The 21,194-nt window shown below is 40.8% G+C and overlaps 1 protein-coding gene across 4 annotated transcripts in view; it reads left to right on the forward strand.

The window, feature by feature from the left end:
* The window catches only part of STXBP5 (syntaxin binding protein 5), a 488,403-nt gene that overhangs the window by 432,773 nt on the left and 34,436 nt on the right, over positions 1–21,194 (forward strand). For all 4 annotated transcript variants that reach the window (XM_089694278.1, XM_089694280.1, XM_089694279.1 and 1 more), the window contains one exon: positions 13,907–14,276. In XM_089694278.1, coding sequence (XP_089550404.1) covers positions 13,907–14,276 — 370 coding nt within the window. The remainder of the gene's footprint in view (positions 1–13,906; positions 14,277–21,194) is intronic.

Raw genomic sequence — 21,194 nt, forward strand, 5'->3', positions numbered from 1 at the left:
TTGGGCAACTATGTGGCAAATGAGGTTTAATGTTGATAAATGTAAGGTTATGCACTTGGGGGCTAAGAATATGCCTGCATCATACATACTAGAGGGAGTACAACTTTGGGAATCAATGGTGGAGACGGAACTGGGAGTTCTGATAGATCATTAGCTTAATAATGGCATGCAATACCAAGCTTCGGTTTCTACAGCGAGCAAATCCTCTCTTGTGTTAAAATCTATTGAATCCAGAGAGAGTGATATCAATTCACCCCTGTACAAATCATTAGTAAGATCTCATCTGGAATATGCAGTTCAGTTTTGGGCACCAATTCACAAAAAGAACATTGGGAAACTGGAGAAAGTACAGAGAAGGGCAACCAAACTGATAAGAGGCATGGAGGAGCTCAGCTATGAGGAAAGATTAGAGGAACTGAATTTATTCCCTCTTGAAAAGAGATTAAGGGATGGTATGATCAACATGTATAAATACATCAAAATGTGGAATCGACTCCCTCAAGATTTGGTTCTGGCCAGCTAAGTGGATTGCTTTAGGAAAGGCCTGGATTCTTGGATACACCGAATATAACTGGTTACTAACATGTATAGGTAAAGTTGATCCAGGGAATATTCAATTGCCTCTCTGGGGATCATGAATTAATTTTTCCCCCCTGCAGGAGCAAATTGGATCATGCTTTGTGGGGGTTTTTTTTCCTTCCTCTGTATCAACTGTGGTATAGGATTATTTTTTTTTTTTTGGTTGAACTGGATGGACTTTTTTCAGCCAGACTAACTATGTAACATTTCCTGGCAGCCTATCATAGCATGTCTCCCTTATCTAAATCAAAAAGGACAAGTCTCCTCCTAGCCAAAACCCTACCTTGGCAATTCTTGGACATCCGTACTGACTAGGAGGGTAGATCCTTTCTGAATGATAAAATACAGTTGCAAACATTCAAATGTGTATCTACCAAATGTACTGTAGATCAACTATCTGTGTTAGAAACGTGCCTTTCTTGTCCTCCTTTACCCAAGGGTAAAAAACTTAAAGAAGGGCTACTCTGCCTTACCTCAGCAGTCCCAAACTCTGCCTAAAGAGCTTCTCCATTTCCACTAACTGGTAGATATTTGGCATATTCTCCATCCACAGGAAAAGGCTATAATTTTTTTTTTGTTTGTTTTACTGACTCGTGGATTGTAATCTACGGTAGACTTCTTCCTGGTCTCCCACGCCACGATTCCGATGGTCTCCAGTGCTCACACTGGCCATATTGTGCTCTCAGATCACACTCTGATCTTGCTAGAATTGGCTATGTAACACCCGACAGCCAGATCTGCCCACCTGGTGGCTAAATAAATCCCTTCTACAGAACCCTGAAACTAAAGCCAACATTCTGCAGGAGTTGAACCTCTTCTTCTAGACTAACAAAGACTCAGTATATAGTCATCTTTCCCTATGTTCTGCTCACAAATGTTACATGAGAGGGGTGCTTATTAAACATGGTCACAGAGTTGAACAGGACAGAGGGAAAACTATATCCTGGTTGAGCAGATCAGGGAATGCTCATTATTTCAAGCCAAAAATAAACTTATAAAGTCTCGTAGAGTTTTTTTTTTTTTTTTACGAATTTGGCGACAAGTGTAGCAGATATTTGGCGAATGCCATAAGTGCCCACCAACACAATTTGTCATATATTCCAGCCTCATCTACTCCCTTGGGCACTAAAATGAATTTGTCCCTGCCAGTGGCTGAGGCCATCTGCGATCTCTATGTATCACTGTATAATCTGCACCCCTCTTCTGCAGAAAAGTCGGTGGCAATTGATGCCTACCTTAGAGCCGAGACTGCCTTCACTTAATGAGGAAGAAATAGTTGCACTCCAAAACTATTTCTCCAGAAGAAATTGCAGGCACATTGGCTGGGTCCCCGGCAGGGAAAGCGCCTGGACCCGATGGCTTCACAGTCTCACTTTACAGACACTTTCATGAACAATTGGCGACCCATTTTACGAACTCTTTCAATGCGATACTAGATAACCACGCCATGCCCCAGACCTTCTGCATGCAAGTATTTCTGTTATCCTCAAGCCGGGAAAAGAGACTGTGCTCCGTTCTCCAGTGCATTATCCCCCTTGATCAGATCAGGTTTATCCACAAAAGAGAAGCCCGAGATAACAGTTAGTACTATTGATGCCATAGTACGAGCCAAGCATATGAACACCCCATTCATCCTTTTATCAATAGCCGCTGAAAAAGCGTTCAACAGTGTGAACTTGACTTTTCTTCTGGCCACCTTGCAACACCTTGGGATGCCAGCTCCAATCTTATCTTGGATTTCCTCTTTCTATTTCTCTTATGGCTACAGTCAGGGTAAATGGAGTTTCCTCCAAATCCTTTGCTGTTAGCAACAGAACAAACCAAGGGTGCCCTCTCTCAGCTCCTCTTCATACTTTCTCTGGAGCCTCTATTGCAACACATTAGGTACAATCCCAACATCAGAGGCCTAGAAACTAGTATGTACCATCATTAAATTGCTGCATACACAGACCATTTACTGTTTTGTATATCAGACCCAGGTGTCTTTACTGGTCTTATTGCCTGCAATACATGTTTAGGGAGATTTTGAAGTAAAGATATTTTATATACCTGTGCTAGGATGAATGTTCCTGTGCACAAGAGCAGCTGCAATCAAAGTGCTCTTACACTCTAAATCATCAAAATAAATCTTTACAGCACTATGTGCTATAATTACATGTCCTAAATCACTGTGCATAATAAACCAAAAACATTTTCGGGATAACATAAATAAAAAATAAAGTCCACTGAATAATATACCACCACGTGGCTGACATAAATTATTCGTGAATCAAACAGACAAAAAAAGGGGAGATTCTGTGCAGTCTTCAAAAAACAAACCTGTGCTCTTGTGCTATTTTCCAGTGCTCCTCCACCACCAACACAGAGAACTCACCATATGGATATGACTACCCACTACAGGTCCAAACAGGGAGAGAATATTAAATAAAATCATTTATTTCATGCAAAAGCACTCATGTGACCTACGTATTGGAATGTGAATGTGGCTACCAAAATGTACAGTGGATATAAAAAGTCTACACACCCCTGTTAAACTGTCAAGTTTCTGTGATGTAAAAAAATGAGACAAAGATAAATCACTTCAGAACGTTTTCCGCTTTTAACTGCTTCTCATCTGCCCTATAGCAGCAATACTGCTACAGGGCGGCACGGGTGTGCACAATCACATGTATATATGTGACTTTGCAGTTTCGGGTAGGGGGAGCACACGCCCTACCTGAGCCACCATTCACGGCCTCGGCTGTCAATCACCGGGTCCAAGCCAGTGATCAGTCCCTGGCACCCGGGGTTCACCAAGTATTACCGACTGGAGAGAGAACTGTATGTAAACAATACAGTTCTCTCCCCTGTCAGCTCCTGCACACTGCTTTGTATGGCTCTGCATAACAGATCCGTACAAAACTGTGTGCTTACAGTTAAAAGCACACACAGCACATAATGTGAAACAGCACACAGTTAACGTTTGGTCGCCCCACGTAACTCCTTCCTGCTCAGTGCCATTAGTACAGTGTCGGTGCTTTTTATTGGCACTGATCACTGTATTGGTGTCACTGGGGATGTCAGTGACACCAAGTCAGTTGCCCCCCAGTGTCAGAATGCCCTCTGCAGTCCCACTATAAGTCGCTGATTGCCTTCATTACTAGTAAAAACACAAAAAAATTCCAGTATATATATACCGCCATTTGTTGACGCTATAATTTTACGTAAACCAATTAACATGTATTGGGATTTTTTTTTTTTTTTTTTATTGGACCTGTTTAATAGCAAAAAATAATAAATACAACATTGTAAAAATATATAACAAAGATAAAACAATAAAAATTTAAAACTACTGACACTGTCCTCTGTCCTACTGACACCAAGAACTCTGTCCTACTGACACTGTCCACCGTCCTACTGATACCATCCACTGCTCTACTGACACTGTCCTCTCCCTTACTGACACTGTCCACTGTCCTACTGAGTGACATCACCCTCTGCGTTACTGACTGACACCATCCACTTTCTTAATGATACCAACCATTCACTACTCTAGTGACACCGGTGGTATCAAATGATATACAGACTGGTATGTCTTTTATGTTGAGCTTGTATCTTCTTATGGAAATTGTTTTTTTTTTGTTTTTTTTGGGGTTTTTTAAATAAAAAAGCAAGAAACTGGGAAATTCTGCTAGATTTCAACATATACTCCATTTCTTAACTTTGAGGATTACATTAGTGCCAAAGAATCAAACATTTGCAACTGTGAAATTACTTTCAGCTTGAAATTATACTTGATAGTGCATCTTCCATTACTTTGACTGACTTCAAATGTGGATACTTGCATGACCGCGCAATTGTTAAAGTAACGCAGGGCCGTAACAAAAAAAATGGCCTAGTCAGGAAGGGGAGTAAATTCTCTGGAGGGCAAGTGGTTAATGTGACCGATTTTAAATTGTAGAACTCAATTGAAAAACAAACTGAAATCTTTTAGGGGGGTAGTAAACATAAAAAACTAAAATAATGTGGTTGCATAAGGGTGCACACACTCTTATAACTGGAGATGTAGCTGTGTTCAGAATTAAGCAAACACATTTAAAATCATGGTACATAGGAATCAGTACACACCTGCCATCAGTTAAAGTGCCTCTGATTAATCCCAAATAAAGTTCAGATGTTCTAGTAGGTCTTTCCTGACATTTTCTTAGTCACATCCTACAGCAAAAGCCATGGTTCGCAGAGAGCTTCCAAAACATCAGAGGGATCTCATTGTTAAAAGGTAGAAGTCATTAGAAGGGTAAAAAAGAATTTCCAAGGCGTTAGATATACCATGGAACACAGTGAAGATGGTCATCATCAAGTGGAGAAAATATGGTGCAGCAGTGACATTGACGAGAACTGGACATCCCTCCAAAATTGATGAAAAGACGAGAAGAAAACTGGTCTGGGAGGCTGCCAAGAGGCTTAAAGCAACAGTAAAGGAGCTGCAGGAATATCTGGCAAGTACTGGCTGTGTGGTACATGTGACAACAATCTCCTGTAGTCTTCATATGTCTGGGCTATGGGGTAGAGTGGCAAGACGGAAGCCTTTTCTTACTAAGAACATCCAAGCCCAGTTAAAGTTTGTAAAAACACATCTGAAGTCTCACAAAAGCATATGGGAAAATGTGTTCTGGTCTGATGAAACCAAGGTTGAACTTTTTGGCCATAATTCCAAAAGATATGTTTGAAAACAACACTGCACATCACCAAAAGAACACCATACCCACAGTGAAGCATGGTGTTGGCAGCATCATGCTCATGGGCTGTTTTTCTTCTGCTGGAACTGGGGCCTTCATCAGGGTAGAGGGAATTATGAACCACTCCAAATACCAGTCAATATTGGCACAAAACCTTCAGGCTTCTTCTAGAAAGCTGAACATGAAAAGGAACTTAATCTTTCAGCATAACAACGACCCAAAGCATATATCCAAATCAACAAAAGAATGGCTTCACCAGAAGAAGATTAAAGTTTTGGAATGGTCCAGCCATAGCCCAGACCTGAATCCAATCGAAATTGTGTAGGGTACTCTGAAGAGGGCTGTTCACGGGAAATGCCCTCGCAATCTGACAGATTTGGCGTGTTTTTAGAACGAAGAGTGGGTAAATATTACCAAGTCAAGATGTGCCATGCTGATAGACTCGTACCCACAAAGACTGAGTGCTGTAATAAACTCAAAAGGTGCTTCAACAAAGTATTTAAGGGTGTGCACACTTATGCCACCATATTATTGTTTTAGTTTATTTTTACTTCCACCTAAAATATTTCAGTTTATTCAGTTTATAGTTTACATTAAAGGTGGAAAAAGTTGTGAAATGATTTCTCCATTTTATTTATTTATTTATTTATTTTTTACATCACAAGAAGCTGACATTTTAACAGGGGTGTGTAGTCTTTTTATATCCACTGTAGGTCGCACTACTAGAACGTTTGGTAGACTCATTATTGAGCACATGAATAATCTCAAAAAAGGATATGATAAACCGTGTGTAACTGCATTTTAAGAAATGCCATAACAAAGATTTCAGAAAATTAGCCTTTTATGGAATTGATAGTATCCAGAATTATTGGAGGGGTCTAGATAAAAAGAAAAAAAAATAACTCAAAATGAAACAAAATGGATTGGAAGTGGATATTTTAGATACCCTTGCACCATGAGGAGTCAACATAGATATTGATTTAAATTGTTCTATCGTTAATTTTTGAAGTGTAGATCTATAGAACATATAGGTTTACTTGTTAGAGATTAAATTCGTCTATTTTAATTTTTATATATTTTTACATTTGTGTATATAACATGCTGAACATGCATTGTAATGCATATACATTTAAGAATTTAAGAGGATAGTGATAACTGGAGCTAGCATATTCAACATGGCGCTTTAGATGAACCAACATACATATTCCAATATGTTTGTATGAACATTGGCAGAGTACATGGAGGGTTAACAGTGCGGTAAAAAAAGATGAACATGACAACTTCTCGTCCATATGACGAAATGCTGCTTTGGGGCGGGCCAGGAAGTGTCATCCTGCATGTTACACCCAGAAGTGATACTATACACCCTGGATCGAATACTCTTTGGGAGTGGGCCGCTGAGTGTTTGGATTTGCATGCATATTTACCTCAGTACTGGGATAGCACTAGATGTGTGAATAGACTACATTGCTTTTACCTAATAAAAGTACTTTAAGGTTTTACACTATGGCGGTCTCTATTTACTTTCTCTTTTATGTGGTATGATGCATATGGTTGGAGGATAAGTGGAACATCTAATCCTAAAATGTCGTGGGTGGTGCCATATAAATACAACAAGCATATTATGACTGAGCTGTAGTGGGTAGTTCTCTTTGTTGGTGGTGGAGGAGCACTGGAGAATAGCACAAGAACACACAGGGTGTTTTTATTTATTTTATTTTTTCTGAAGACTGCACAGGAACACTTTTTTTTTTTTTTTGTTTGATTCACAAACAATTTGTCAGTCACGTGGTGGTATATGATTCAGTGGACTTTATTTTATCTCATATGTTTTTGGATTTTAAAATCAACATGCAACAGCCGGACCTAAACCTGGTTAGAGCATCTACCTTTCTTGGTACCTCTGGATGGGTCCATCTATCGATCCTATATGGCACCTCAACCCCTCTGTTCTGGGCAGGAAGAAGATTTTGCAACTGTCCCACTTCCTCTGGTTTCTCCCAGACCAGGCCTGTTTACACAGATGACTCACTTCATTTGAACACCTCTGGAAGATGAGCTCTTACAGAAATCTCTCCTCTTCTTACAGTATTTTACTGGCAGACCACCCCATATTTGAGTAAATGGGAAAGAGATCTTCTCTTTGCTCACAATTCTTCCCTTTGTAGTAAATACCAGGAGATAACATTTAAAATCTTGATGCGCTGGTACTGGACCTCATCCGTACTAACGTCAGTATTCCCGGGACACAGCCCGTTATTCTGGTGATGTGGTACCCAGCATGGCACGCTACTTCACATCTTCTGGGACTACCCAAAGCTCTGCCCTTTCTAGCAACAGGTCCTGCAGGTTGTTCACAAACTTAGACATTTCCTTTTTTTGACAGCCCAGCTGCAGTGCTCCTTATCTCCACTGTCCAGTAAGATACCATAAGTCCGTGTTGAAACACCATTTCAATGTAGCCAGGGCATGCAACCCTAGCATGTGGAAACAATCCCCACCTACTGTGCCACAATCATTTGCTAGGTAGAACAATATTCAACAAATGGAACATCTGACTGCTGCCCTCAGGGAGAAGACTGAGGAACACAACTCATGCTGAATATACTGTGACATGTTCTATTTGTCGGATGAATGTTTGAAATATTTCTAAATCGAGGTTATTCCTTGATTATTCCTGACTACTTGCTCAGTCTACCCCGCCAAAGCCCCCACTCTCCCTCCTCTTTGTCTTTTCTTCTTTTTCCCCTTTCCTAGACACTTAAGGTGTCTTCTTGCCTCCAAAATCCAAAACAAATGCAATCCGGTATGCTCCGACCACTAGATACAGCAGCTCTGAGAACAGAGCAAGGTGTCCTCCACCATATCAGCAATGGAGAATTTCACCAATATGGGTCCAAACCCTTGAGGGTTATGGACTGATGTGAATGTACAATATGTATGTAAAGGGCTGCATAAATTGATGGCTCTATATAAGTACCTCTAATAAATGCCTGGGAAGTTTTGGAATAGAAAGATTTGTCAGTATGCCTGAACCATCCTAGGACAGTCTGCTTTACTTCGTCATCCTTGTGTTCACCATTCCCATAGAAAGATTAGTCTCCTGTGCAATTTCATGACCGGTTATGCGTCGATTATCCAAGATCAGGTGTTCCATGCGTTGAATGTTCACAGGAATGACTGCTGTGGGCTGGGAACCACCATGGCCAGAATTGTCACTGATGGATGTACTGCCACCTTTAAAACGTTTACCCCATTCAAATGTCTTACTGTGTCAGAGCATCTCATCACTGTACTGTGCTTGAAGTCTTCTGTATTTAAACGTGGGTTTTACACCTTTGTTCACAAGAAACTTCATCACCACACACTATTCCATGCACGCACTAATACTGTTGTCTGCCATGTTGATTAACAGTCTCTGGAATGACCCACGACATGTGCTCTACCTATCAGTAATAGGACACGCTAGCCACTTACTACTGCTTGTAGTACCACCACACTAGAATCCCTTTTTATACCTGTAAAATTAAAAGTCCTGGTTTGACTTGAACTCCCTTTGTATATTACTGTTAGCAGTAAAACATGACAGACTATGCTTAATGATATCTGTTATGTTTTGCTGTATACCTTAAATAAATTAAAAAAAGAGTAGGTCAGCAAAATGAATAAATAGAAATGATTGCTCGCACAAAGATTTAAAACAAGCACACACACATGCAGGCTAAAGTTGGCAATACACTACGTTTCAGCTTAAAAAAAAATATATATATATATATATGTATAGCCGGAATAGATGAATCCCCTTGCTACGTTATTGTGCTCTGACAGCCACCAGCAGTGGCTGTCAGAATACCCAAGCAGCAGCTGCATCTGAGTGGGTGAAGTACCTGGCTCCTTTGTTGTTTTTTTTGGTTGAATTTTGGGCTGGAGGGGGCCACCTGGACCACCCACTAAGCAAAATTAGTGAAATTTGAACAGTGCGTGGCCATTTGAAATTTTTGGAAACAAGATACCGGTAGCTTTTAACCTCTTGCCGTCCGCCTGCTGTTTATAAACGGCAGGGCGGTGGCAGTCCAAGGTCGGGTTGCCGTTCCTAAACGGCACCCGCCTTTTCTAGCTGTGCGCGCTCCCTAGGAGCGCGCACCACCGCGATCCGGTGTCCGCTGTGTCCTCCGGACACAGTGAAACACCGATCGTCGGACGGGACCTCTGTACGAGGTCCCGGTCATGTGATCACTGATTGGCGAATCAGTGATCACATGCAAAGTAGTAAGCAAGATGTCACTTGTGACATCATTGCTTACTACGTGTGAAATCTGTGAATGATCAGAGGTCACATGGTACAAGGCTATTCACAACAGCCTTGTACCATGTGACAAGCTGTGACCAATCACAGCTCACTCAGTATTTCTCAATGACTGCAAGAATGCAGACAGAGAGAAAGAGAAATGATTGCTTTTACATCCTATATGGGTGTAAAAGCAATCAGTGTAAAAAAAAAAAAAAAAAATCTTCATCACCCCCCACAAGTAGTACAGTGTCACCATGGTGACACTGTACTGCTAGGGTGACAGTATGTAAAAATAAAAAATAAAAATAAAAAATAATATAAAAAAAAATAAAATAAAAATGTAAAAAAAAATGTTTAAAAATTATAATGTTTGGTTATAAACTAATTTGGATTTTTTTTTTTTTACTAAAAAAATAACGGAATAAATTTTGGCCAAGATTTAGGATGAAATATTATTTATCTGCAAAATTTTATAAAAATTTTATTCAAAATTTTTGGACTTTTTCATTTACATAGTAAAAAAAATAAAAATCCCAGCGGTGAATAAATACCACCAAAATAAAGCTTTATCTGTCTCAAAAAAATGGTAAAAAATTCATATGGGTACAGTATTGCATGACCGCGCAATTGTCATTCAAAGTGTGATAGCGCTGAAAGCTGAAAATTGCCCTGGACAGGAAGGGGGTAAAAGTGTCCGGACAGGAAGTGGTTCATGTAGGCCTTTGAGCTAATAATGATTACAGTGTTAATTGGTCTATAAGCATTGATAAAGAAGTGTCAAGATCACTAATGATTATAGCGGAGTTCCACTCACCCTGTCAAAAAATGTCAGCAGCTACACAAACAGCCACTTGCCTGTCCCTTGGTCCCGCGGTGTGTCCCCCGCAGGCCGTTTCACCGGCCGTCCTGTATTCCAGGAGGCAGGCATCTTCAGTGTGGGCACCCAGCTGTGCAGCTTCACAGCCGGGTACCCACTGCGCATGCGCAAGTAGCGCTGCTCTTCATGAATGGTCCTGTAATCTTCTGGGACCTGTCACGTGTCCCAAAAGACTACAGGGAGGGAGGACACCTTCCGCTAGGCGATCGGACCGGAAGTGGGAGCGGGTACCTGTCAAATTCGGGTACCTGCCCCCCCAAAGGTGCCAATCCTTGCGGGGGAGCAGCCCTTAAAGTGGAACTTCCCCTTTTGGGTGGAGCTCCGCTTTAAAGATTTATATCTCAAAAACCCTGTAAGTTATATGGGTTTATAATGCAAATTTGTGTGCTCTAAGGCCTGTTTCACATAGTCTTGAGCTTGTATAAGAGTAGTGTGAACAGCAAGCTTTGACAAAGCATTTTCAGAGCTTTCAGCAAGCTTTGTTGAAGCGTTTGAAGCACCATTCTGCTCCAGTTTGTAAATGTTCAAAAAAAGAAGAAAAAAAAAAGGAAGTGCAACATTCATTTGTAAAAACCCTTATGTAATATTATTCATATACATTGTAAAAAAGGCCTTCCACCAAAATTGAGGATTCAGATCAGTAATTAGTCTCCACAAAGAAGTGCACCCAGGTGTTTTCACTTCAACCTTTCAGTGATTTCTATGTGCAGAAAGTGCCCTAGGCCTCCATACACCCCCAGTGATGATGTCACTTACCAGATATAAATGACCTTTTAATTAAGGTGGTCATATACTGCTAAGTAAAAACTCAACAGGTTTATCTGAGATCATTCCTTCTTTGAAAAGTTCTACATCAGTCCCAGTCAGAGAGGCACGCAAGGGAGGGAAAACCCTTTGTAAAAGATTTCTCTATTAAAACATGCCAAGTGTAGAAAAACATCACACACATGTTATAGTGCTCACTTAACACTAAAGGGTCAGGTGTATATGTGGTTCTGGGCTTTACATCACGTGCGCAAACCTGCTAATACCGTGTGTGTGGCCACCCAAATCATGACGACCTCACATTGCAAGCTCTGCCTGGCCTGTTTCCTCCGTTTCGACATCCTCAGGAGCAGATGGACCATTGTTGCCATGATGACTGACATACAGTTGTGTTCAAAATAATAGCAGTCAGACATCACTAACCTGATCAATCACTGTTTTTGGTAGAAATGATATTTCTACATGGCAAATAATTTACTAGCAGGTGTAGTAGAGTAATAGAAATCCAACAGACCCAACAGTCATGACATGCATGCTGTTGATTCTGTGTAATTGAATCACTAATTGAAAGGGGCATGTTCAAAATAATAGCAGTGTGGAGTTCTATTAGTGAGGTCATTCATTCTTTGAAAAACAGGTGGCAATTATTGCCCTTATTTAAGGAAGGAAGGCAGCAAATGTTGTACATGCTGGTTACAGTGCATTTCTCTCTGAAATTCTGAGGAAAATGGGTCGTTCCAGACATTGTTCAGAAGAACAGCGTACCTTGATTATAAAGTTGATTGGAGAGGGGAAACATATAAAGAAGTGCAGAAAATGATAGGCTGCTCAGCTAAAATGATCGCAAATGCTTTAAAATGGCAACCAAAACCTAAAAGATGTGGAAGAAAGTGAAAAACTATTTGAATGGATAGAAGAATAGCCAAAATGGCAAGGACTCAGCCAACAATCAGCTCCAGGAAGATCAAAGAAGGTGTAAAGTTACCTGTGAGTACTGTTACAATTAGACGCCTATGTGAAGCCAAGCTATCTGCAAGAAGCCCCTGCAAAGTCCCACTGTTGAAAAAAAGACGTGCTGAAGAGGTTACAATTTGCCAAAGAGCACATTGACTGGCTTAAAGAGAAATGGCGCAACATTTTGTGGACTGATGAAAGTAAGATTGTTCTTTTTGGGTCTAGTGGCCAGAGACAGTTTGTCAGATGACCCCCAAACACTGAATTCAAGCCACAGTACACTGTGAAGACAGTGAAGTATGGTTGTGCAAGCATCATGATATGGGGATGTTTCTCATACTACGGTGTTGGGCCTATTTATCGCATACCAGGGATCGTGGATCAGTTTGAATACATCAGAATACTTGAAGAGGTCATGCTGCCTTATGCTGAAGAGGAAATGCCCTTGAAATGGGTGTTCCAACAAGACAACGACCCCAAACACACCAGTAAACGTGTAACATCTTGGTTCCAGACCAACAAGATTGACATTATGGAGTGGCAAGCCCAATCCCCGGATCTTAATCCAATAGAAAACCTGTAGGGTGACATAAAAAATGCAGTTTAAGGCAAAACCAAGAAATAGAGAAGAAGAACTGTGGAATGTAGTCCAATCATCCTGGGCTGGAATACCTGTTCACAGGTGGCAGAAGTTGGTTGACTCCATGCAACACAGATGTACAGCAGTTCTCAGAAACAGTGCTTATACAACCAAATATTCATTAAGTGATTCAAAGGAAAGCAAAATCTTCAAACATTTTTCAGTTTATATAGTGAATGTTTGAGTTTGTAAAGAAGAATATAAACACTGCTATTTTTTTTGAACAGTCTAATATTCACTTTTCTTCAATTTTCATAGAGGAACAACACAAATTTGATATTTTTCTTCATGTTTTGATTTGGAATAGAATGTGTAGTGTTCCCAATGCATTTGTGTGTATGGAAATAAAAGCTATTATAAGAATTTTTGAGCTTTATTCACTTTTTTCAACACACTATTATTTTGAACACAACTGTACTTTGGTATTCCTGGTGCATGTTATGAAACACAACCTCTAGAAATGTTAACTGTTCCCAAGTAGCATCCTGAAAAATGTAACACTCGTGTGGACTATATCTTGCAAATGTATTTTCTGGCATGTGAGTGTGCTTAGGTATGCCTTATGCTTACAGCCTCATAACTGTATATCTGAAGTGTGAGATTTAAGGTATTCGTGTCTGACTGGTTAGTCTCATGAAATTTGGAGTGCAGTTTGGTGATATCACTACTGTGCTGCTCATTGGTCTTCTTGCTGGAGGCTATGACATAAATAAGCAAAATTGTGCCCCAAGGAAGGTGGCCACCTCCACACACACTGTGCAGAACAAGGTATTGAAAGTCAGTCATGAGGAAAAGATCAGGTGCAGGGAGATCAGTCAATACAAAACTAGCCTTTTTTCCTTCTTTAAAGACAAAGTTCAGATCATCAAAGTTTTTTGTTTTTTGTTTTGTCTTTTTTGTTTAATTGTTTTGCTTGCAACTTCTGATTCACAAGTGTTAGCCACTAGATCAGCAAGACCACCAAACTAGCATTTTCAAAATGAATGGCCATTTAGAAGTGTATTGAAATGAGATCTGTGGTATAAACTTCATTTTGACATTGTTGCATTTCAGTAACATCTTTTTTTTTTTTTCCTCTGCAGGAACAATACTGAGGCTAAAGGGCGCAATCTTAAGAATGGCATTTTTGGACACTCAAGGAGTGTTAATTCCACCAGCATATGAACCCTGGAGGGAACCCAATGCACCTGAAGATAAGGATGATAGGGAGCGATTGAAAAAACGGAGGCCGGTTTCAGTGTCTCCCTCCTCGTCTCAGGAAATCATTGAAAACCAATATGCAGTGATATGTTCTGAAAAGCAGGCAAAAGTGATTTCACTGCCCTCCCAGAACTGCATTTATAAACACAACATAACAGAGACTTCTTTTATCCTCCGTGGAGATATAGTGTCACTGAGTAATAGTACCTGCCTTGCATGTTTCTGTGCCAATGGACACATTATGACATTTAGGTAAGAGAAACAAGCCCTAATGTTTTCATCCTATGTAGCAGGTTTCACATGTAAGAAATATACTCATAAATATCTCCTGTTTAAAAGCCACCAGATGACACTTGATGCCTGCTGATGGCTCCCAGTCCTGCACAGCTTGGGTCCACAGTGATGATGGGGAAGCAGAGTGGTTATCAATTATGTAGTTGCTATGCCTTCATTTTCTCAATAACAAACATGTCCTACTTACCTGCTCTGTGCAATGGTTTTGCACAGAGCAGCCTCAATCCTATTCTCAGGTCCCCTACTGACGCTCCTGGCTCCTCCTTTCCACCGAGTGCCTCTATAGCAATCCGCTTACTATGAGGGCACTCATGCAGGCTTGCACCTGAGCTGTTTTGTGTGTCCATTGACACACAGAACATGGCTCTGCCCCCCCAACTGTGTGTTTGACAGCAGCAAGAGCCAATATCTCCCACTGCTGACTTTGAGCTGACTGCGCTGGATCAAGACTGGGTTAAGGTAAGTATGGAAGGTGCTGGGGGAGAGCACAACACAGAAGGTTTTTTGACCTTAATGTATAGAATGGCAGGGGAGGGAGGAGTACATATGCCATGGCTGCTTGCATGTAATCACTCACGGAGTGATTGCCCATGAATGATTGGCCCTTGACACAGACTCTTTGGCGATGTCAGGCTTGCTACTTCTAGTGCAAAGTGCCAGTTCTTTGCCAAGTTCCTGGCACTTTCAACATGGGAACACATCATAATCCACTCATCATTTATTCTCTGCTCTGCTCTTTCAGGCAACTGACTCCACTCTTCCCTGCAACATTAAGCCACTTTGCATGCCTGCAGCCCACACCTGCTTCGCTGTAACCATTGGTAATTGATTGCACTCTTCTGAAACACTGGGATACTTTGCATGGCTGAAATCCACTTTTACCTTGCTAAGACTTTTCAAACTGCTGTTTATACTTGTTTGTATTGAGCTACACTCACTTTTCATGGTACTTTGACCAAGATCAAACACCTATCCTTATCTTGCTATCTACATCCTGTTTTGCAATCTATGTAGGGCAGAAAACTTCTACTTTCACTGTTTTATTAGCTCTTAATTGAACAATTCAACCTCTTCCTACCCTTTGCCAGTATAAGTTTTGATTCAACTGTTAGGATGGCTTGTGAGGTCAGGCTTACCACTTCTTGTGCAAAGTGCCAGTTCTTTGCTAAGTGCCTGGCACTTTCAACACAGTACTTTAACTAAGGCACATCTACAAAAGCAACTACAAGCAGTAGTGCTCTATGCCTAGTTGTCTGGAAGTTTTTATCTTTTCTCTCTCCCTTAGCCTTCTTCTCCTCCTCTCCCTATCTTCCAACATGCTCATACTAATCTTTCTTTGAAAGAACGCCCTCTCTCAAACTCTCATTTCCTTACCCCTCTTCTCCACCCCACAACCTGTACATATCTCCCTCACTTTTGCCCTCTCTATATTACTGCACTTACCTCTTGCACTTTCTGAGCCCACACAGTATCACCACTTCCAAATTACTGCAACATCTGCTGTCCTATAAATCCCGCTCACACCTTACCGCCCTCACCCTCCTACTACTAAGTTCTGGAGATATCGCCCCAAACCCTGGCCCTCCACCAGCTATCACAACTGGCAGTCTACCTTCCCTGGCAGCAGCCAAAACCCTCAATCCCCCTGTTTTCCCCCTTATGTGTGCCCTCTGGAATGCCTACTCAGTCTGTAACAAATTTGCCTCTGTCAATGATCTTTTTCTCTCCAACTCCCTCAATCTATTTGCTGTTACCAAACCCTGGCTCCAGGAATCTGGCACTGCCTCTCCAGCTGCCCTCTTCCCATGGTGGCCTCCTCTGGCTCACTCATCCAGGCCCAGCAGATGAAAAGGAGGCGGAGTTGGACTTCTCTCCTCAAAAAGCACGTTCCAGGTTATTCCTGCACCTCCCTCTCTTTCCCTCTGTTCTTTTGAAGTGCACTGCATTTGTCTTTTTTTTTTTCTCCAGTTTGTCTGAGGATTGCAGTCATTTACCGGCCTCCCGGGCCTGTGTCATTCTTTCTTGATAATTTCTCTGCATGGCTAACCTACTTTCTCTCCTCTGAAGTACCTGCCATCAGCCTCGGTGACTTTAACATTCCAGTCAAAGTTAACACCTCATCCACTACTCAACTTAACCACCTCTTTAAACCTAATATAATGGAAACAAACCACCACTCACTCCAATGGCAACACCCTTGACCTCGTATTCGCCCACCTTTGCACTCCCTGCAACCTCACCAATATTCCCTTACCTCTCTCTGATCACAACCTTATCAGTTTCACTCTGTCTCCTTCCTCCTATGCCTCCAAACCTGCAAACTATTACCTGCAGGAACCTTCACCACTTCGACCCTTCCCTGCTTCAATCTGCTACTGAATACATTTGTGATAAAAATTCACACCCTTGTCCTGCCCAGACCTGGCCACTTCTGCCTACTACATATAGTCATCCTCCCTGGACACACTCGCTCCTCTTTCTACAAGCAGGGCCAGGCCTTTCCTGCTACAACCCTGGCAAACAGATGACACCAAATGTCTCAAGAGACACAGCCATGTTCTTGAGAGAGTGTGGCATAAAACTAAAACCCTGCAAGACTTCACCCTCTACAAATCTGCCCTTCTCAAATACAACGCCTGTCTCCACACTGCTAAACAAACCTACTACACCACTTTCATCAAAACCTTCTCATCCAAACCATCAAATCTTTTCTACCCTTAATTCCTTACTTTGTCCCTCACTGCCTCCAGCCACCAACCTACTTACGGCCCAGGAGATTGCAAATAATTTCAAAAATAAAATCAAAACAGCCAGTGACAGACCTTGCCGCAGTGTGGCCTTCCAGACACATGCAAGGCGACGATTCGGAAGGACATCATATGATGCGGGGGGGATATCCTCCTGCGCTTGATATGGGTAAGTCCCTATCTACTAGCTGCAATCACTCAACCTCAACCAATAAGTCATAAATACCATGCATTAAATAGTGAAGCGCTCCCAAATTATCTAAACAAATTCCCTCTGTGCATACCATAAATACCCACTGAACTTAAAAATAATTGATACTATAAGGTGATAAAAACCATATAAACTAAATCAATTAGTGAAAAAATAAAATGCATAAACACCTCTCATATATACCAATTATTATTGCCTCTTAATAGATCTGTGATGGAAAATAACGAATATAAAATCCATGATGAATACTCAAATATCAGTGATAGAATCAATTATCATAATACTAATTCATAATAAAAAATGTGACAAATCGTGATAATTGTGACAAACCTATAGATCAAAAATAGTGATTCTGCAATAAATTATGTAATACATATATCTTGTGATAAACCCTATTACAGAATAAAATAAAAATAAATTGCTACTTAATTCAGTGATAAAAATGAATGAACTCAGTGTTCAAAATAAACTCAAATAGTCCATGCAAAATGTGAAAACACTCTGTGATCTTCACTTCTAGTGCTCAAAAAGGAATCCTCCAATGGCAGCAATGCCTGCTCACCTCCCCTCCTCGACCCACACAGGGCCACAAGGCAAAAAACTCTCCTCAAAGGCAATCCTTTCCTCCAGGCAACTCAGCAAGGGACCTCAGGACTTCCACTCCACCTCCTCTCAACACGTCATATAGGACACAAACAAAAGCTTCCCATAGTGTAATACCGTTTATTAGGAGTAATTTGGCATAACAAATTTTTCCCACTCACATGTAATCCTTGAATACAGCGCTTTTCCACCTCACATCATGGGTGTATTCTCATACAGGGAGGGAAACAAATATGGCCGCTGCGTCCGGACAAACGTCCCCACGTGACCGGAAGTGACGAAATCTCGAACTGGGAATGGCGTTCCGACGCGTTGCGTCACGTGCGTCGTGACTTCATCAGGGTACCATTCCCAGTTCGAGATTTTGTCACTTCCGGTCACGTGGGGACGTTTGTCCGGACGCAGCGGCCATATTTGTTTCCCTCCCTGTATGAGAATACACCCATGATGTGAGGTGGAAAAGCGCTGTATTCAAGGATTACATGTGAGTGGGAAAAATTTGTTATGCCAAATTACTCCTAATAAACGGTATTACACTATGGGAAGCTTTTGTTTGTGTCCTATATGACGTGTTGAGAGGAGGTGGAGTGGAAGTCCTGAGGTCCCTTGCTGAGTTGCCTGGAGGAAAGGATTGCCTTTGAGGAGAGTTTTTTGCCTTGTGGCCCTGTGTGGGTCGAGGAGGGGAGGTGAGCAGGCATTGCTGCCATTGGAGGATTCCTTTTTGAGCACTAGAAGTGAAGATCACAGAGTGTTTTCACATTTTGCATGGACTATTTGAATTTATTTTGAACACTGAGTTCATTCATTTTTATCACTGAATTAAGTAGCAATTTATTTTTATTTTATTCTGTAATAGGGTTTATCACAAGATATATGTATTACATAATTTATTGCAGAATCACTATTTTTGATCTATAGGTTTGTCACAATTATCACGATTTGTCACATTTTTTATTATGAATTAGTATTATTATGATAATTGATTCTATCACTGATATTTGAGTATTCATCATGGATTTTATATTCGTTATTTTCCATCACAGATCTATTAAGAGGCAATAATAATTGGTATATATGAGAGGTGTTTATGCATTTTATTTTTTCACTAATTGATTTAGTTTATATGGTTTTTATCACCTTATAGTATCAATTATTTTTAAGTTCAGTGGACATCATATGATGCCCACCAAGAACGAGAGTCCCACTCGGCCTTCATTCCCAATATTTTTTTTTAAATTAAGTTTTGTTCCACTCGAAAAGGGAAGGCATATTAAGTACTAAACATCAATCTTTTAATGTACAATTTGTGTTTTAACCATATGGACTAGGACAGAGCTAATTTATTGCACCCTAAAGATTTTTTTTCTACTGGGTTACAAAAGAGAATTCCATAGTCTAACAGTGTTTTGGAGTGTGTCTTTTATTAAAAAAGACCCTTGGAAATCCAGTGTAGTAAATTTAAGTTAGGGAAGAACTGATGTGTAGTAGGTCAGTAGGAAGATTGATCCTCTGCAGAGATGAAGAGGCATTAGAGTGTAACAAGATTTGGGATCAAACTTTATGCGTTACAGCAGATGTTTGGTAATACAATCTAGGGAGAGTTAGTCCTAGCTTGGCTGCCAGCATTGTTAATTCAGGGGACTAATGATTGGTCACAGACTCAACCAGTAGGGAAACTGGTCTACAATAGTAGCTTTATAGTAAAGGGTTATATTGGGTAGCCCCATTTTATTAGATCTACGTCTAAACATGATATTAAGCATATATCTAGTAGCTTTATTACCCCATACATAGGGGTTCATTTACTAAAGGAAAATAGTCTGTGCTCTTCAAGTGCAGTTGCTCTAGATCTGCGGGGAAGCTCTGGTAATTTCTATCATCCAATCACATGCAAGCAAAAATGCTATTTTTTTGTTTAAAAAAACGCTCCGCAAACGCCGGACCAATGCTTGCCATACGCTATAGGGGCGTTTGGCAAGCGTTGGTAAAACAGCCAAGTGTGAACGAGCCCTAAGCGTTCCCTTCACTGGGACTAAGGGGCCAAGAACAACCCCACACCAAAATTCCCCCTCCACCAAACTTTACACTTTGCACAATGCAGTCAGGCAAGTACCATTCTCTTGGCAACCACCAAACCCAGACATGTCCATCGGATTACCAGACAGAGAGGCGTGATTAGTCACTCCAAAGAACATGTCTACATTGATCTAGAGTCTAGTGATGGCATGCTTTACACCACTGCATCCGATATTTTGCATTGCACTTGTCGATGTAAGGCTTGGATGCAGCTGCTCGGCCAATGACACTCATACCATGAAGCTCTCTATGCACTGCTGTGCTATACTGAAGTCCACATGCAGTTTGGAAGTCTATAGCTATTGATTCTGCAGACAGTTGGTGACTTCTGCGCACTGTGTGCTTCAGCATGTGCTAACCACTCTGTCATTTTGCGTGGCCTACCACTTCGTGGCTGAGTTGGCTGTTGTTCCCAGTTGCTTCCACTTTGTTATAATCCCACTAACAGTTGAGCAATATTTAGTAGCAAGGAAATTTCATGGATGGACTTATTGCACCGGTAGCAACCTATCCACGGTACCATGCTTGATTTCACTGAGCTCATAAGAACGACCCATTTTTTCACAAATATTTGTATGCCTAGGTGCTTGATTTTATACACCTGTGACCATGGAGGTGATTGGAACACCTGAATCCAATGATTTGGAGGGGTGTCCCAATACTTTTGGCAATATGGTGTATGTCTTCTGGTTACATCAGGTGCTTGTCTACCCATGATGAATCCCACCTGGTCAAGTTTTATCAACTGTGAAATTACTGGTAGCAATCTCTGTGGTAGGTCTTTTGCGAAAATGTTAATATCTGTGTTATTTAAGGAGATTGGTATGTAATTGTTGGTGAGAGAGAAATGCATATCCGGTTTAGGAATGGTATAGGAATGATTGTGGGGCAGTTGTATCATTTTGCAGGTCATATAGTGATTGATAGCAATCTTTAAAATCAATATCTTGAGGATTTACGAGGTTCACACCAGAGGTGGGATGTTGTATATTTGATATTCTTTGTTCTGCTTTGTTTTAGGTTTTATTTTTTTTTTGGCTAAAATGGCATCTGCTTTATTACAAAGACCATAGAATGTAGCTTTGGTGCATTTAGATTAATTTCATATTGGTACAGTACTAGTTTTTTTCATTTAATTTCTATCTTCTTTTAAGGAAGATGATAATTGGAGTGGTGGAGTTAGTTTGGTTTTGTTCCTCTTTGAGCCTTATTGTGTTTTGAAGATTATCAATCCGCCAG

Source organism: Staurois parvus, unplaced genomic scaffold (genome assembly GCF_062004578.1).
Source record: "Staurois parvus isolate SC_StPar_1 unplaced genomic scaffold, SC_StPar_1.0 ptg000657l, whole genome shotgun sequence".
Lineage (NCBI taxonomy): Eukaryota > Metazoa > Chordata > Amphibia > Anura > Ranidae > Staurois > Staurois parvus.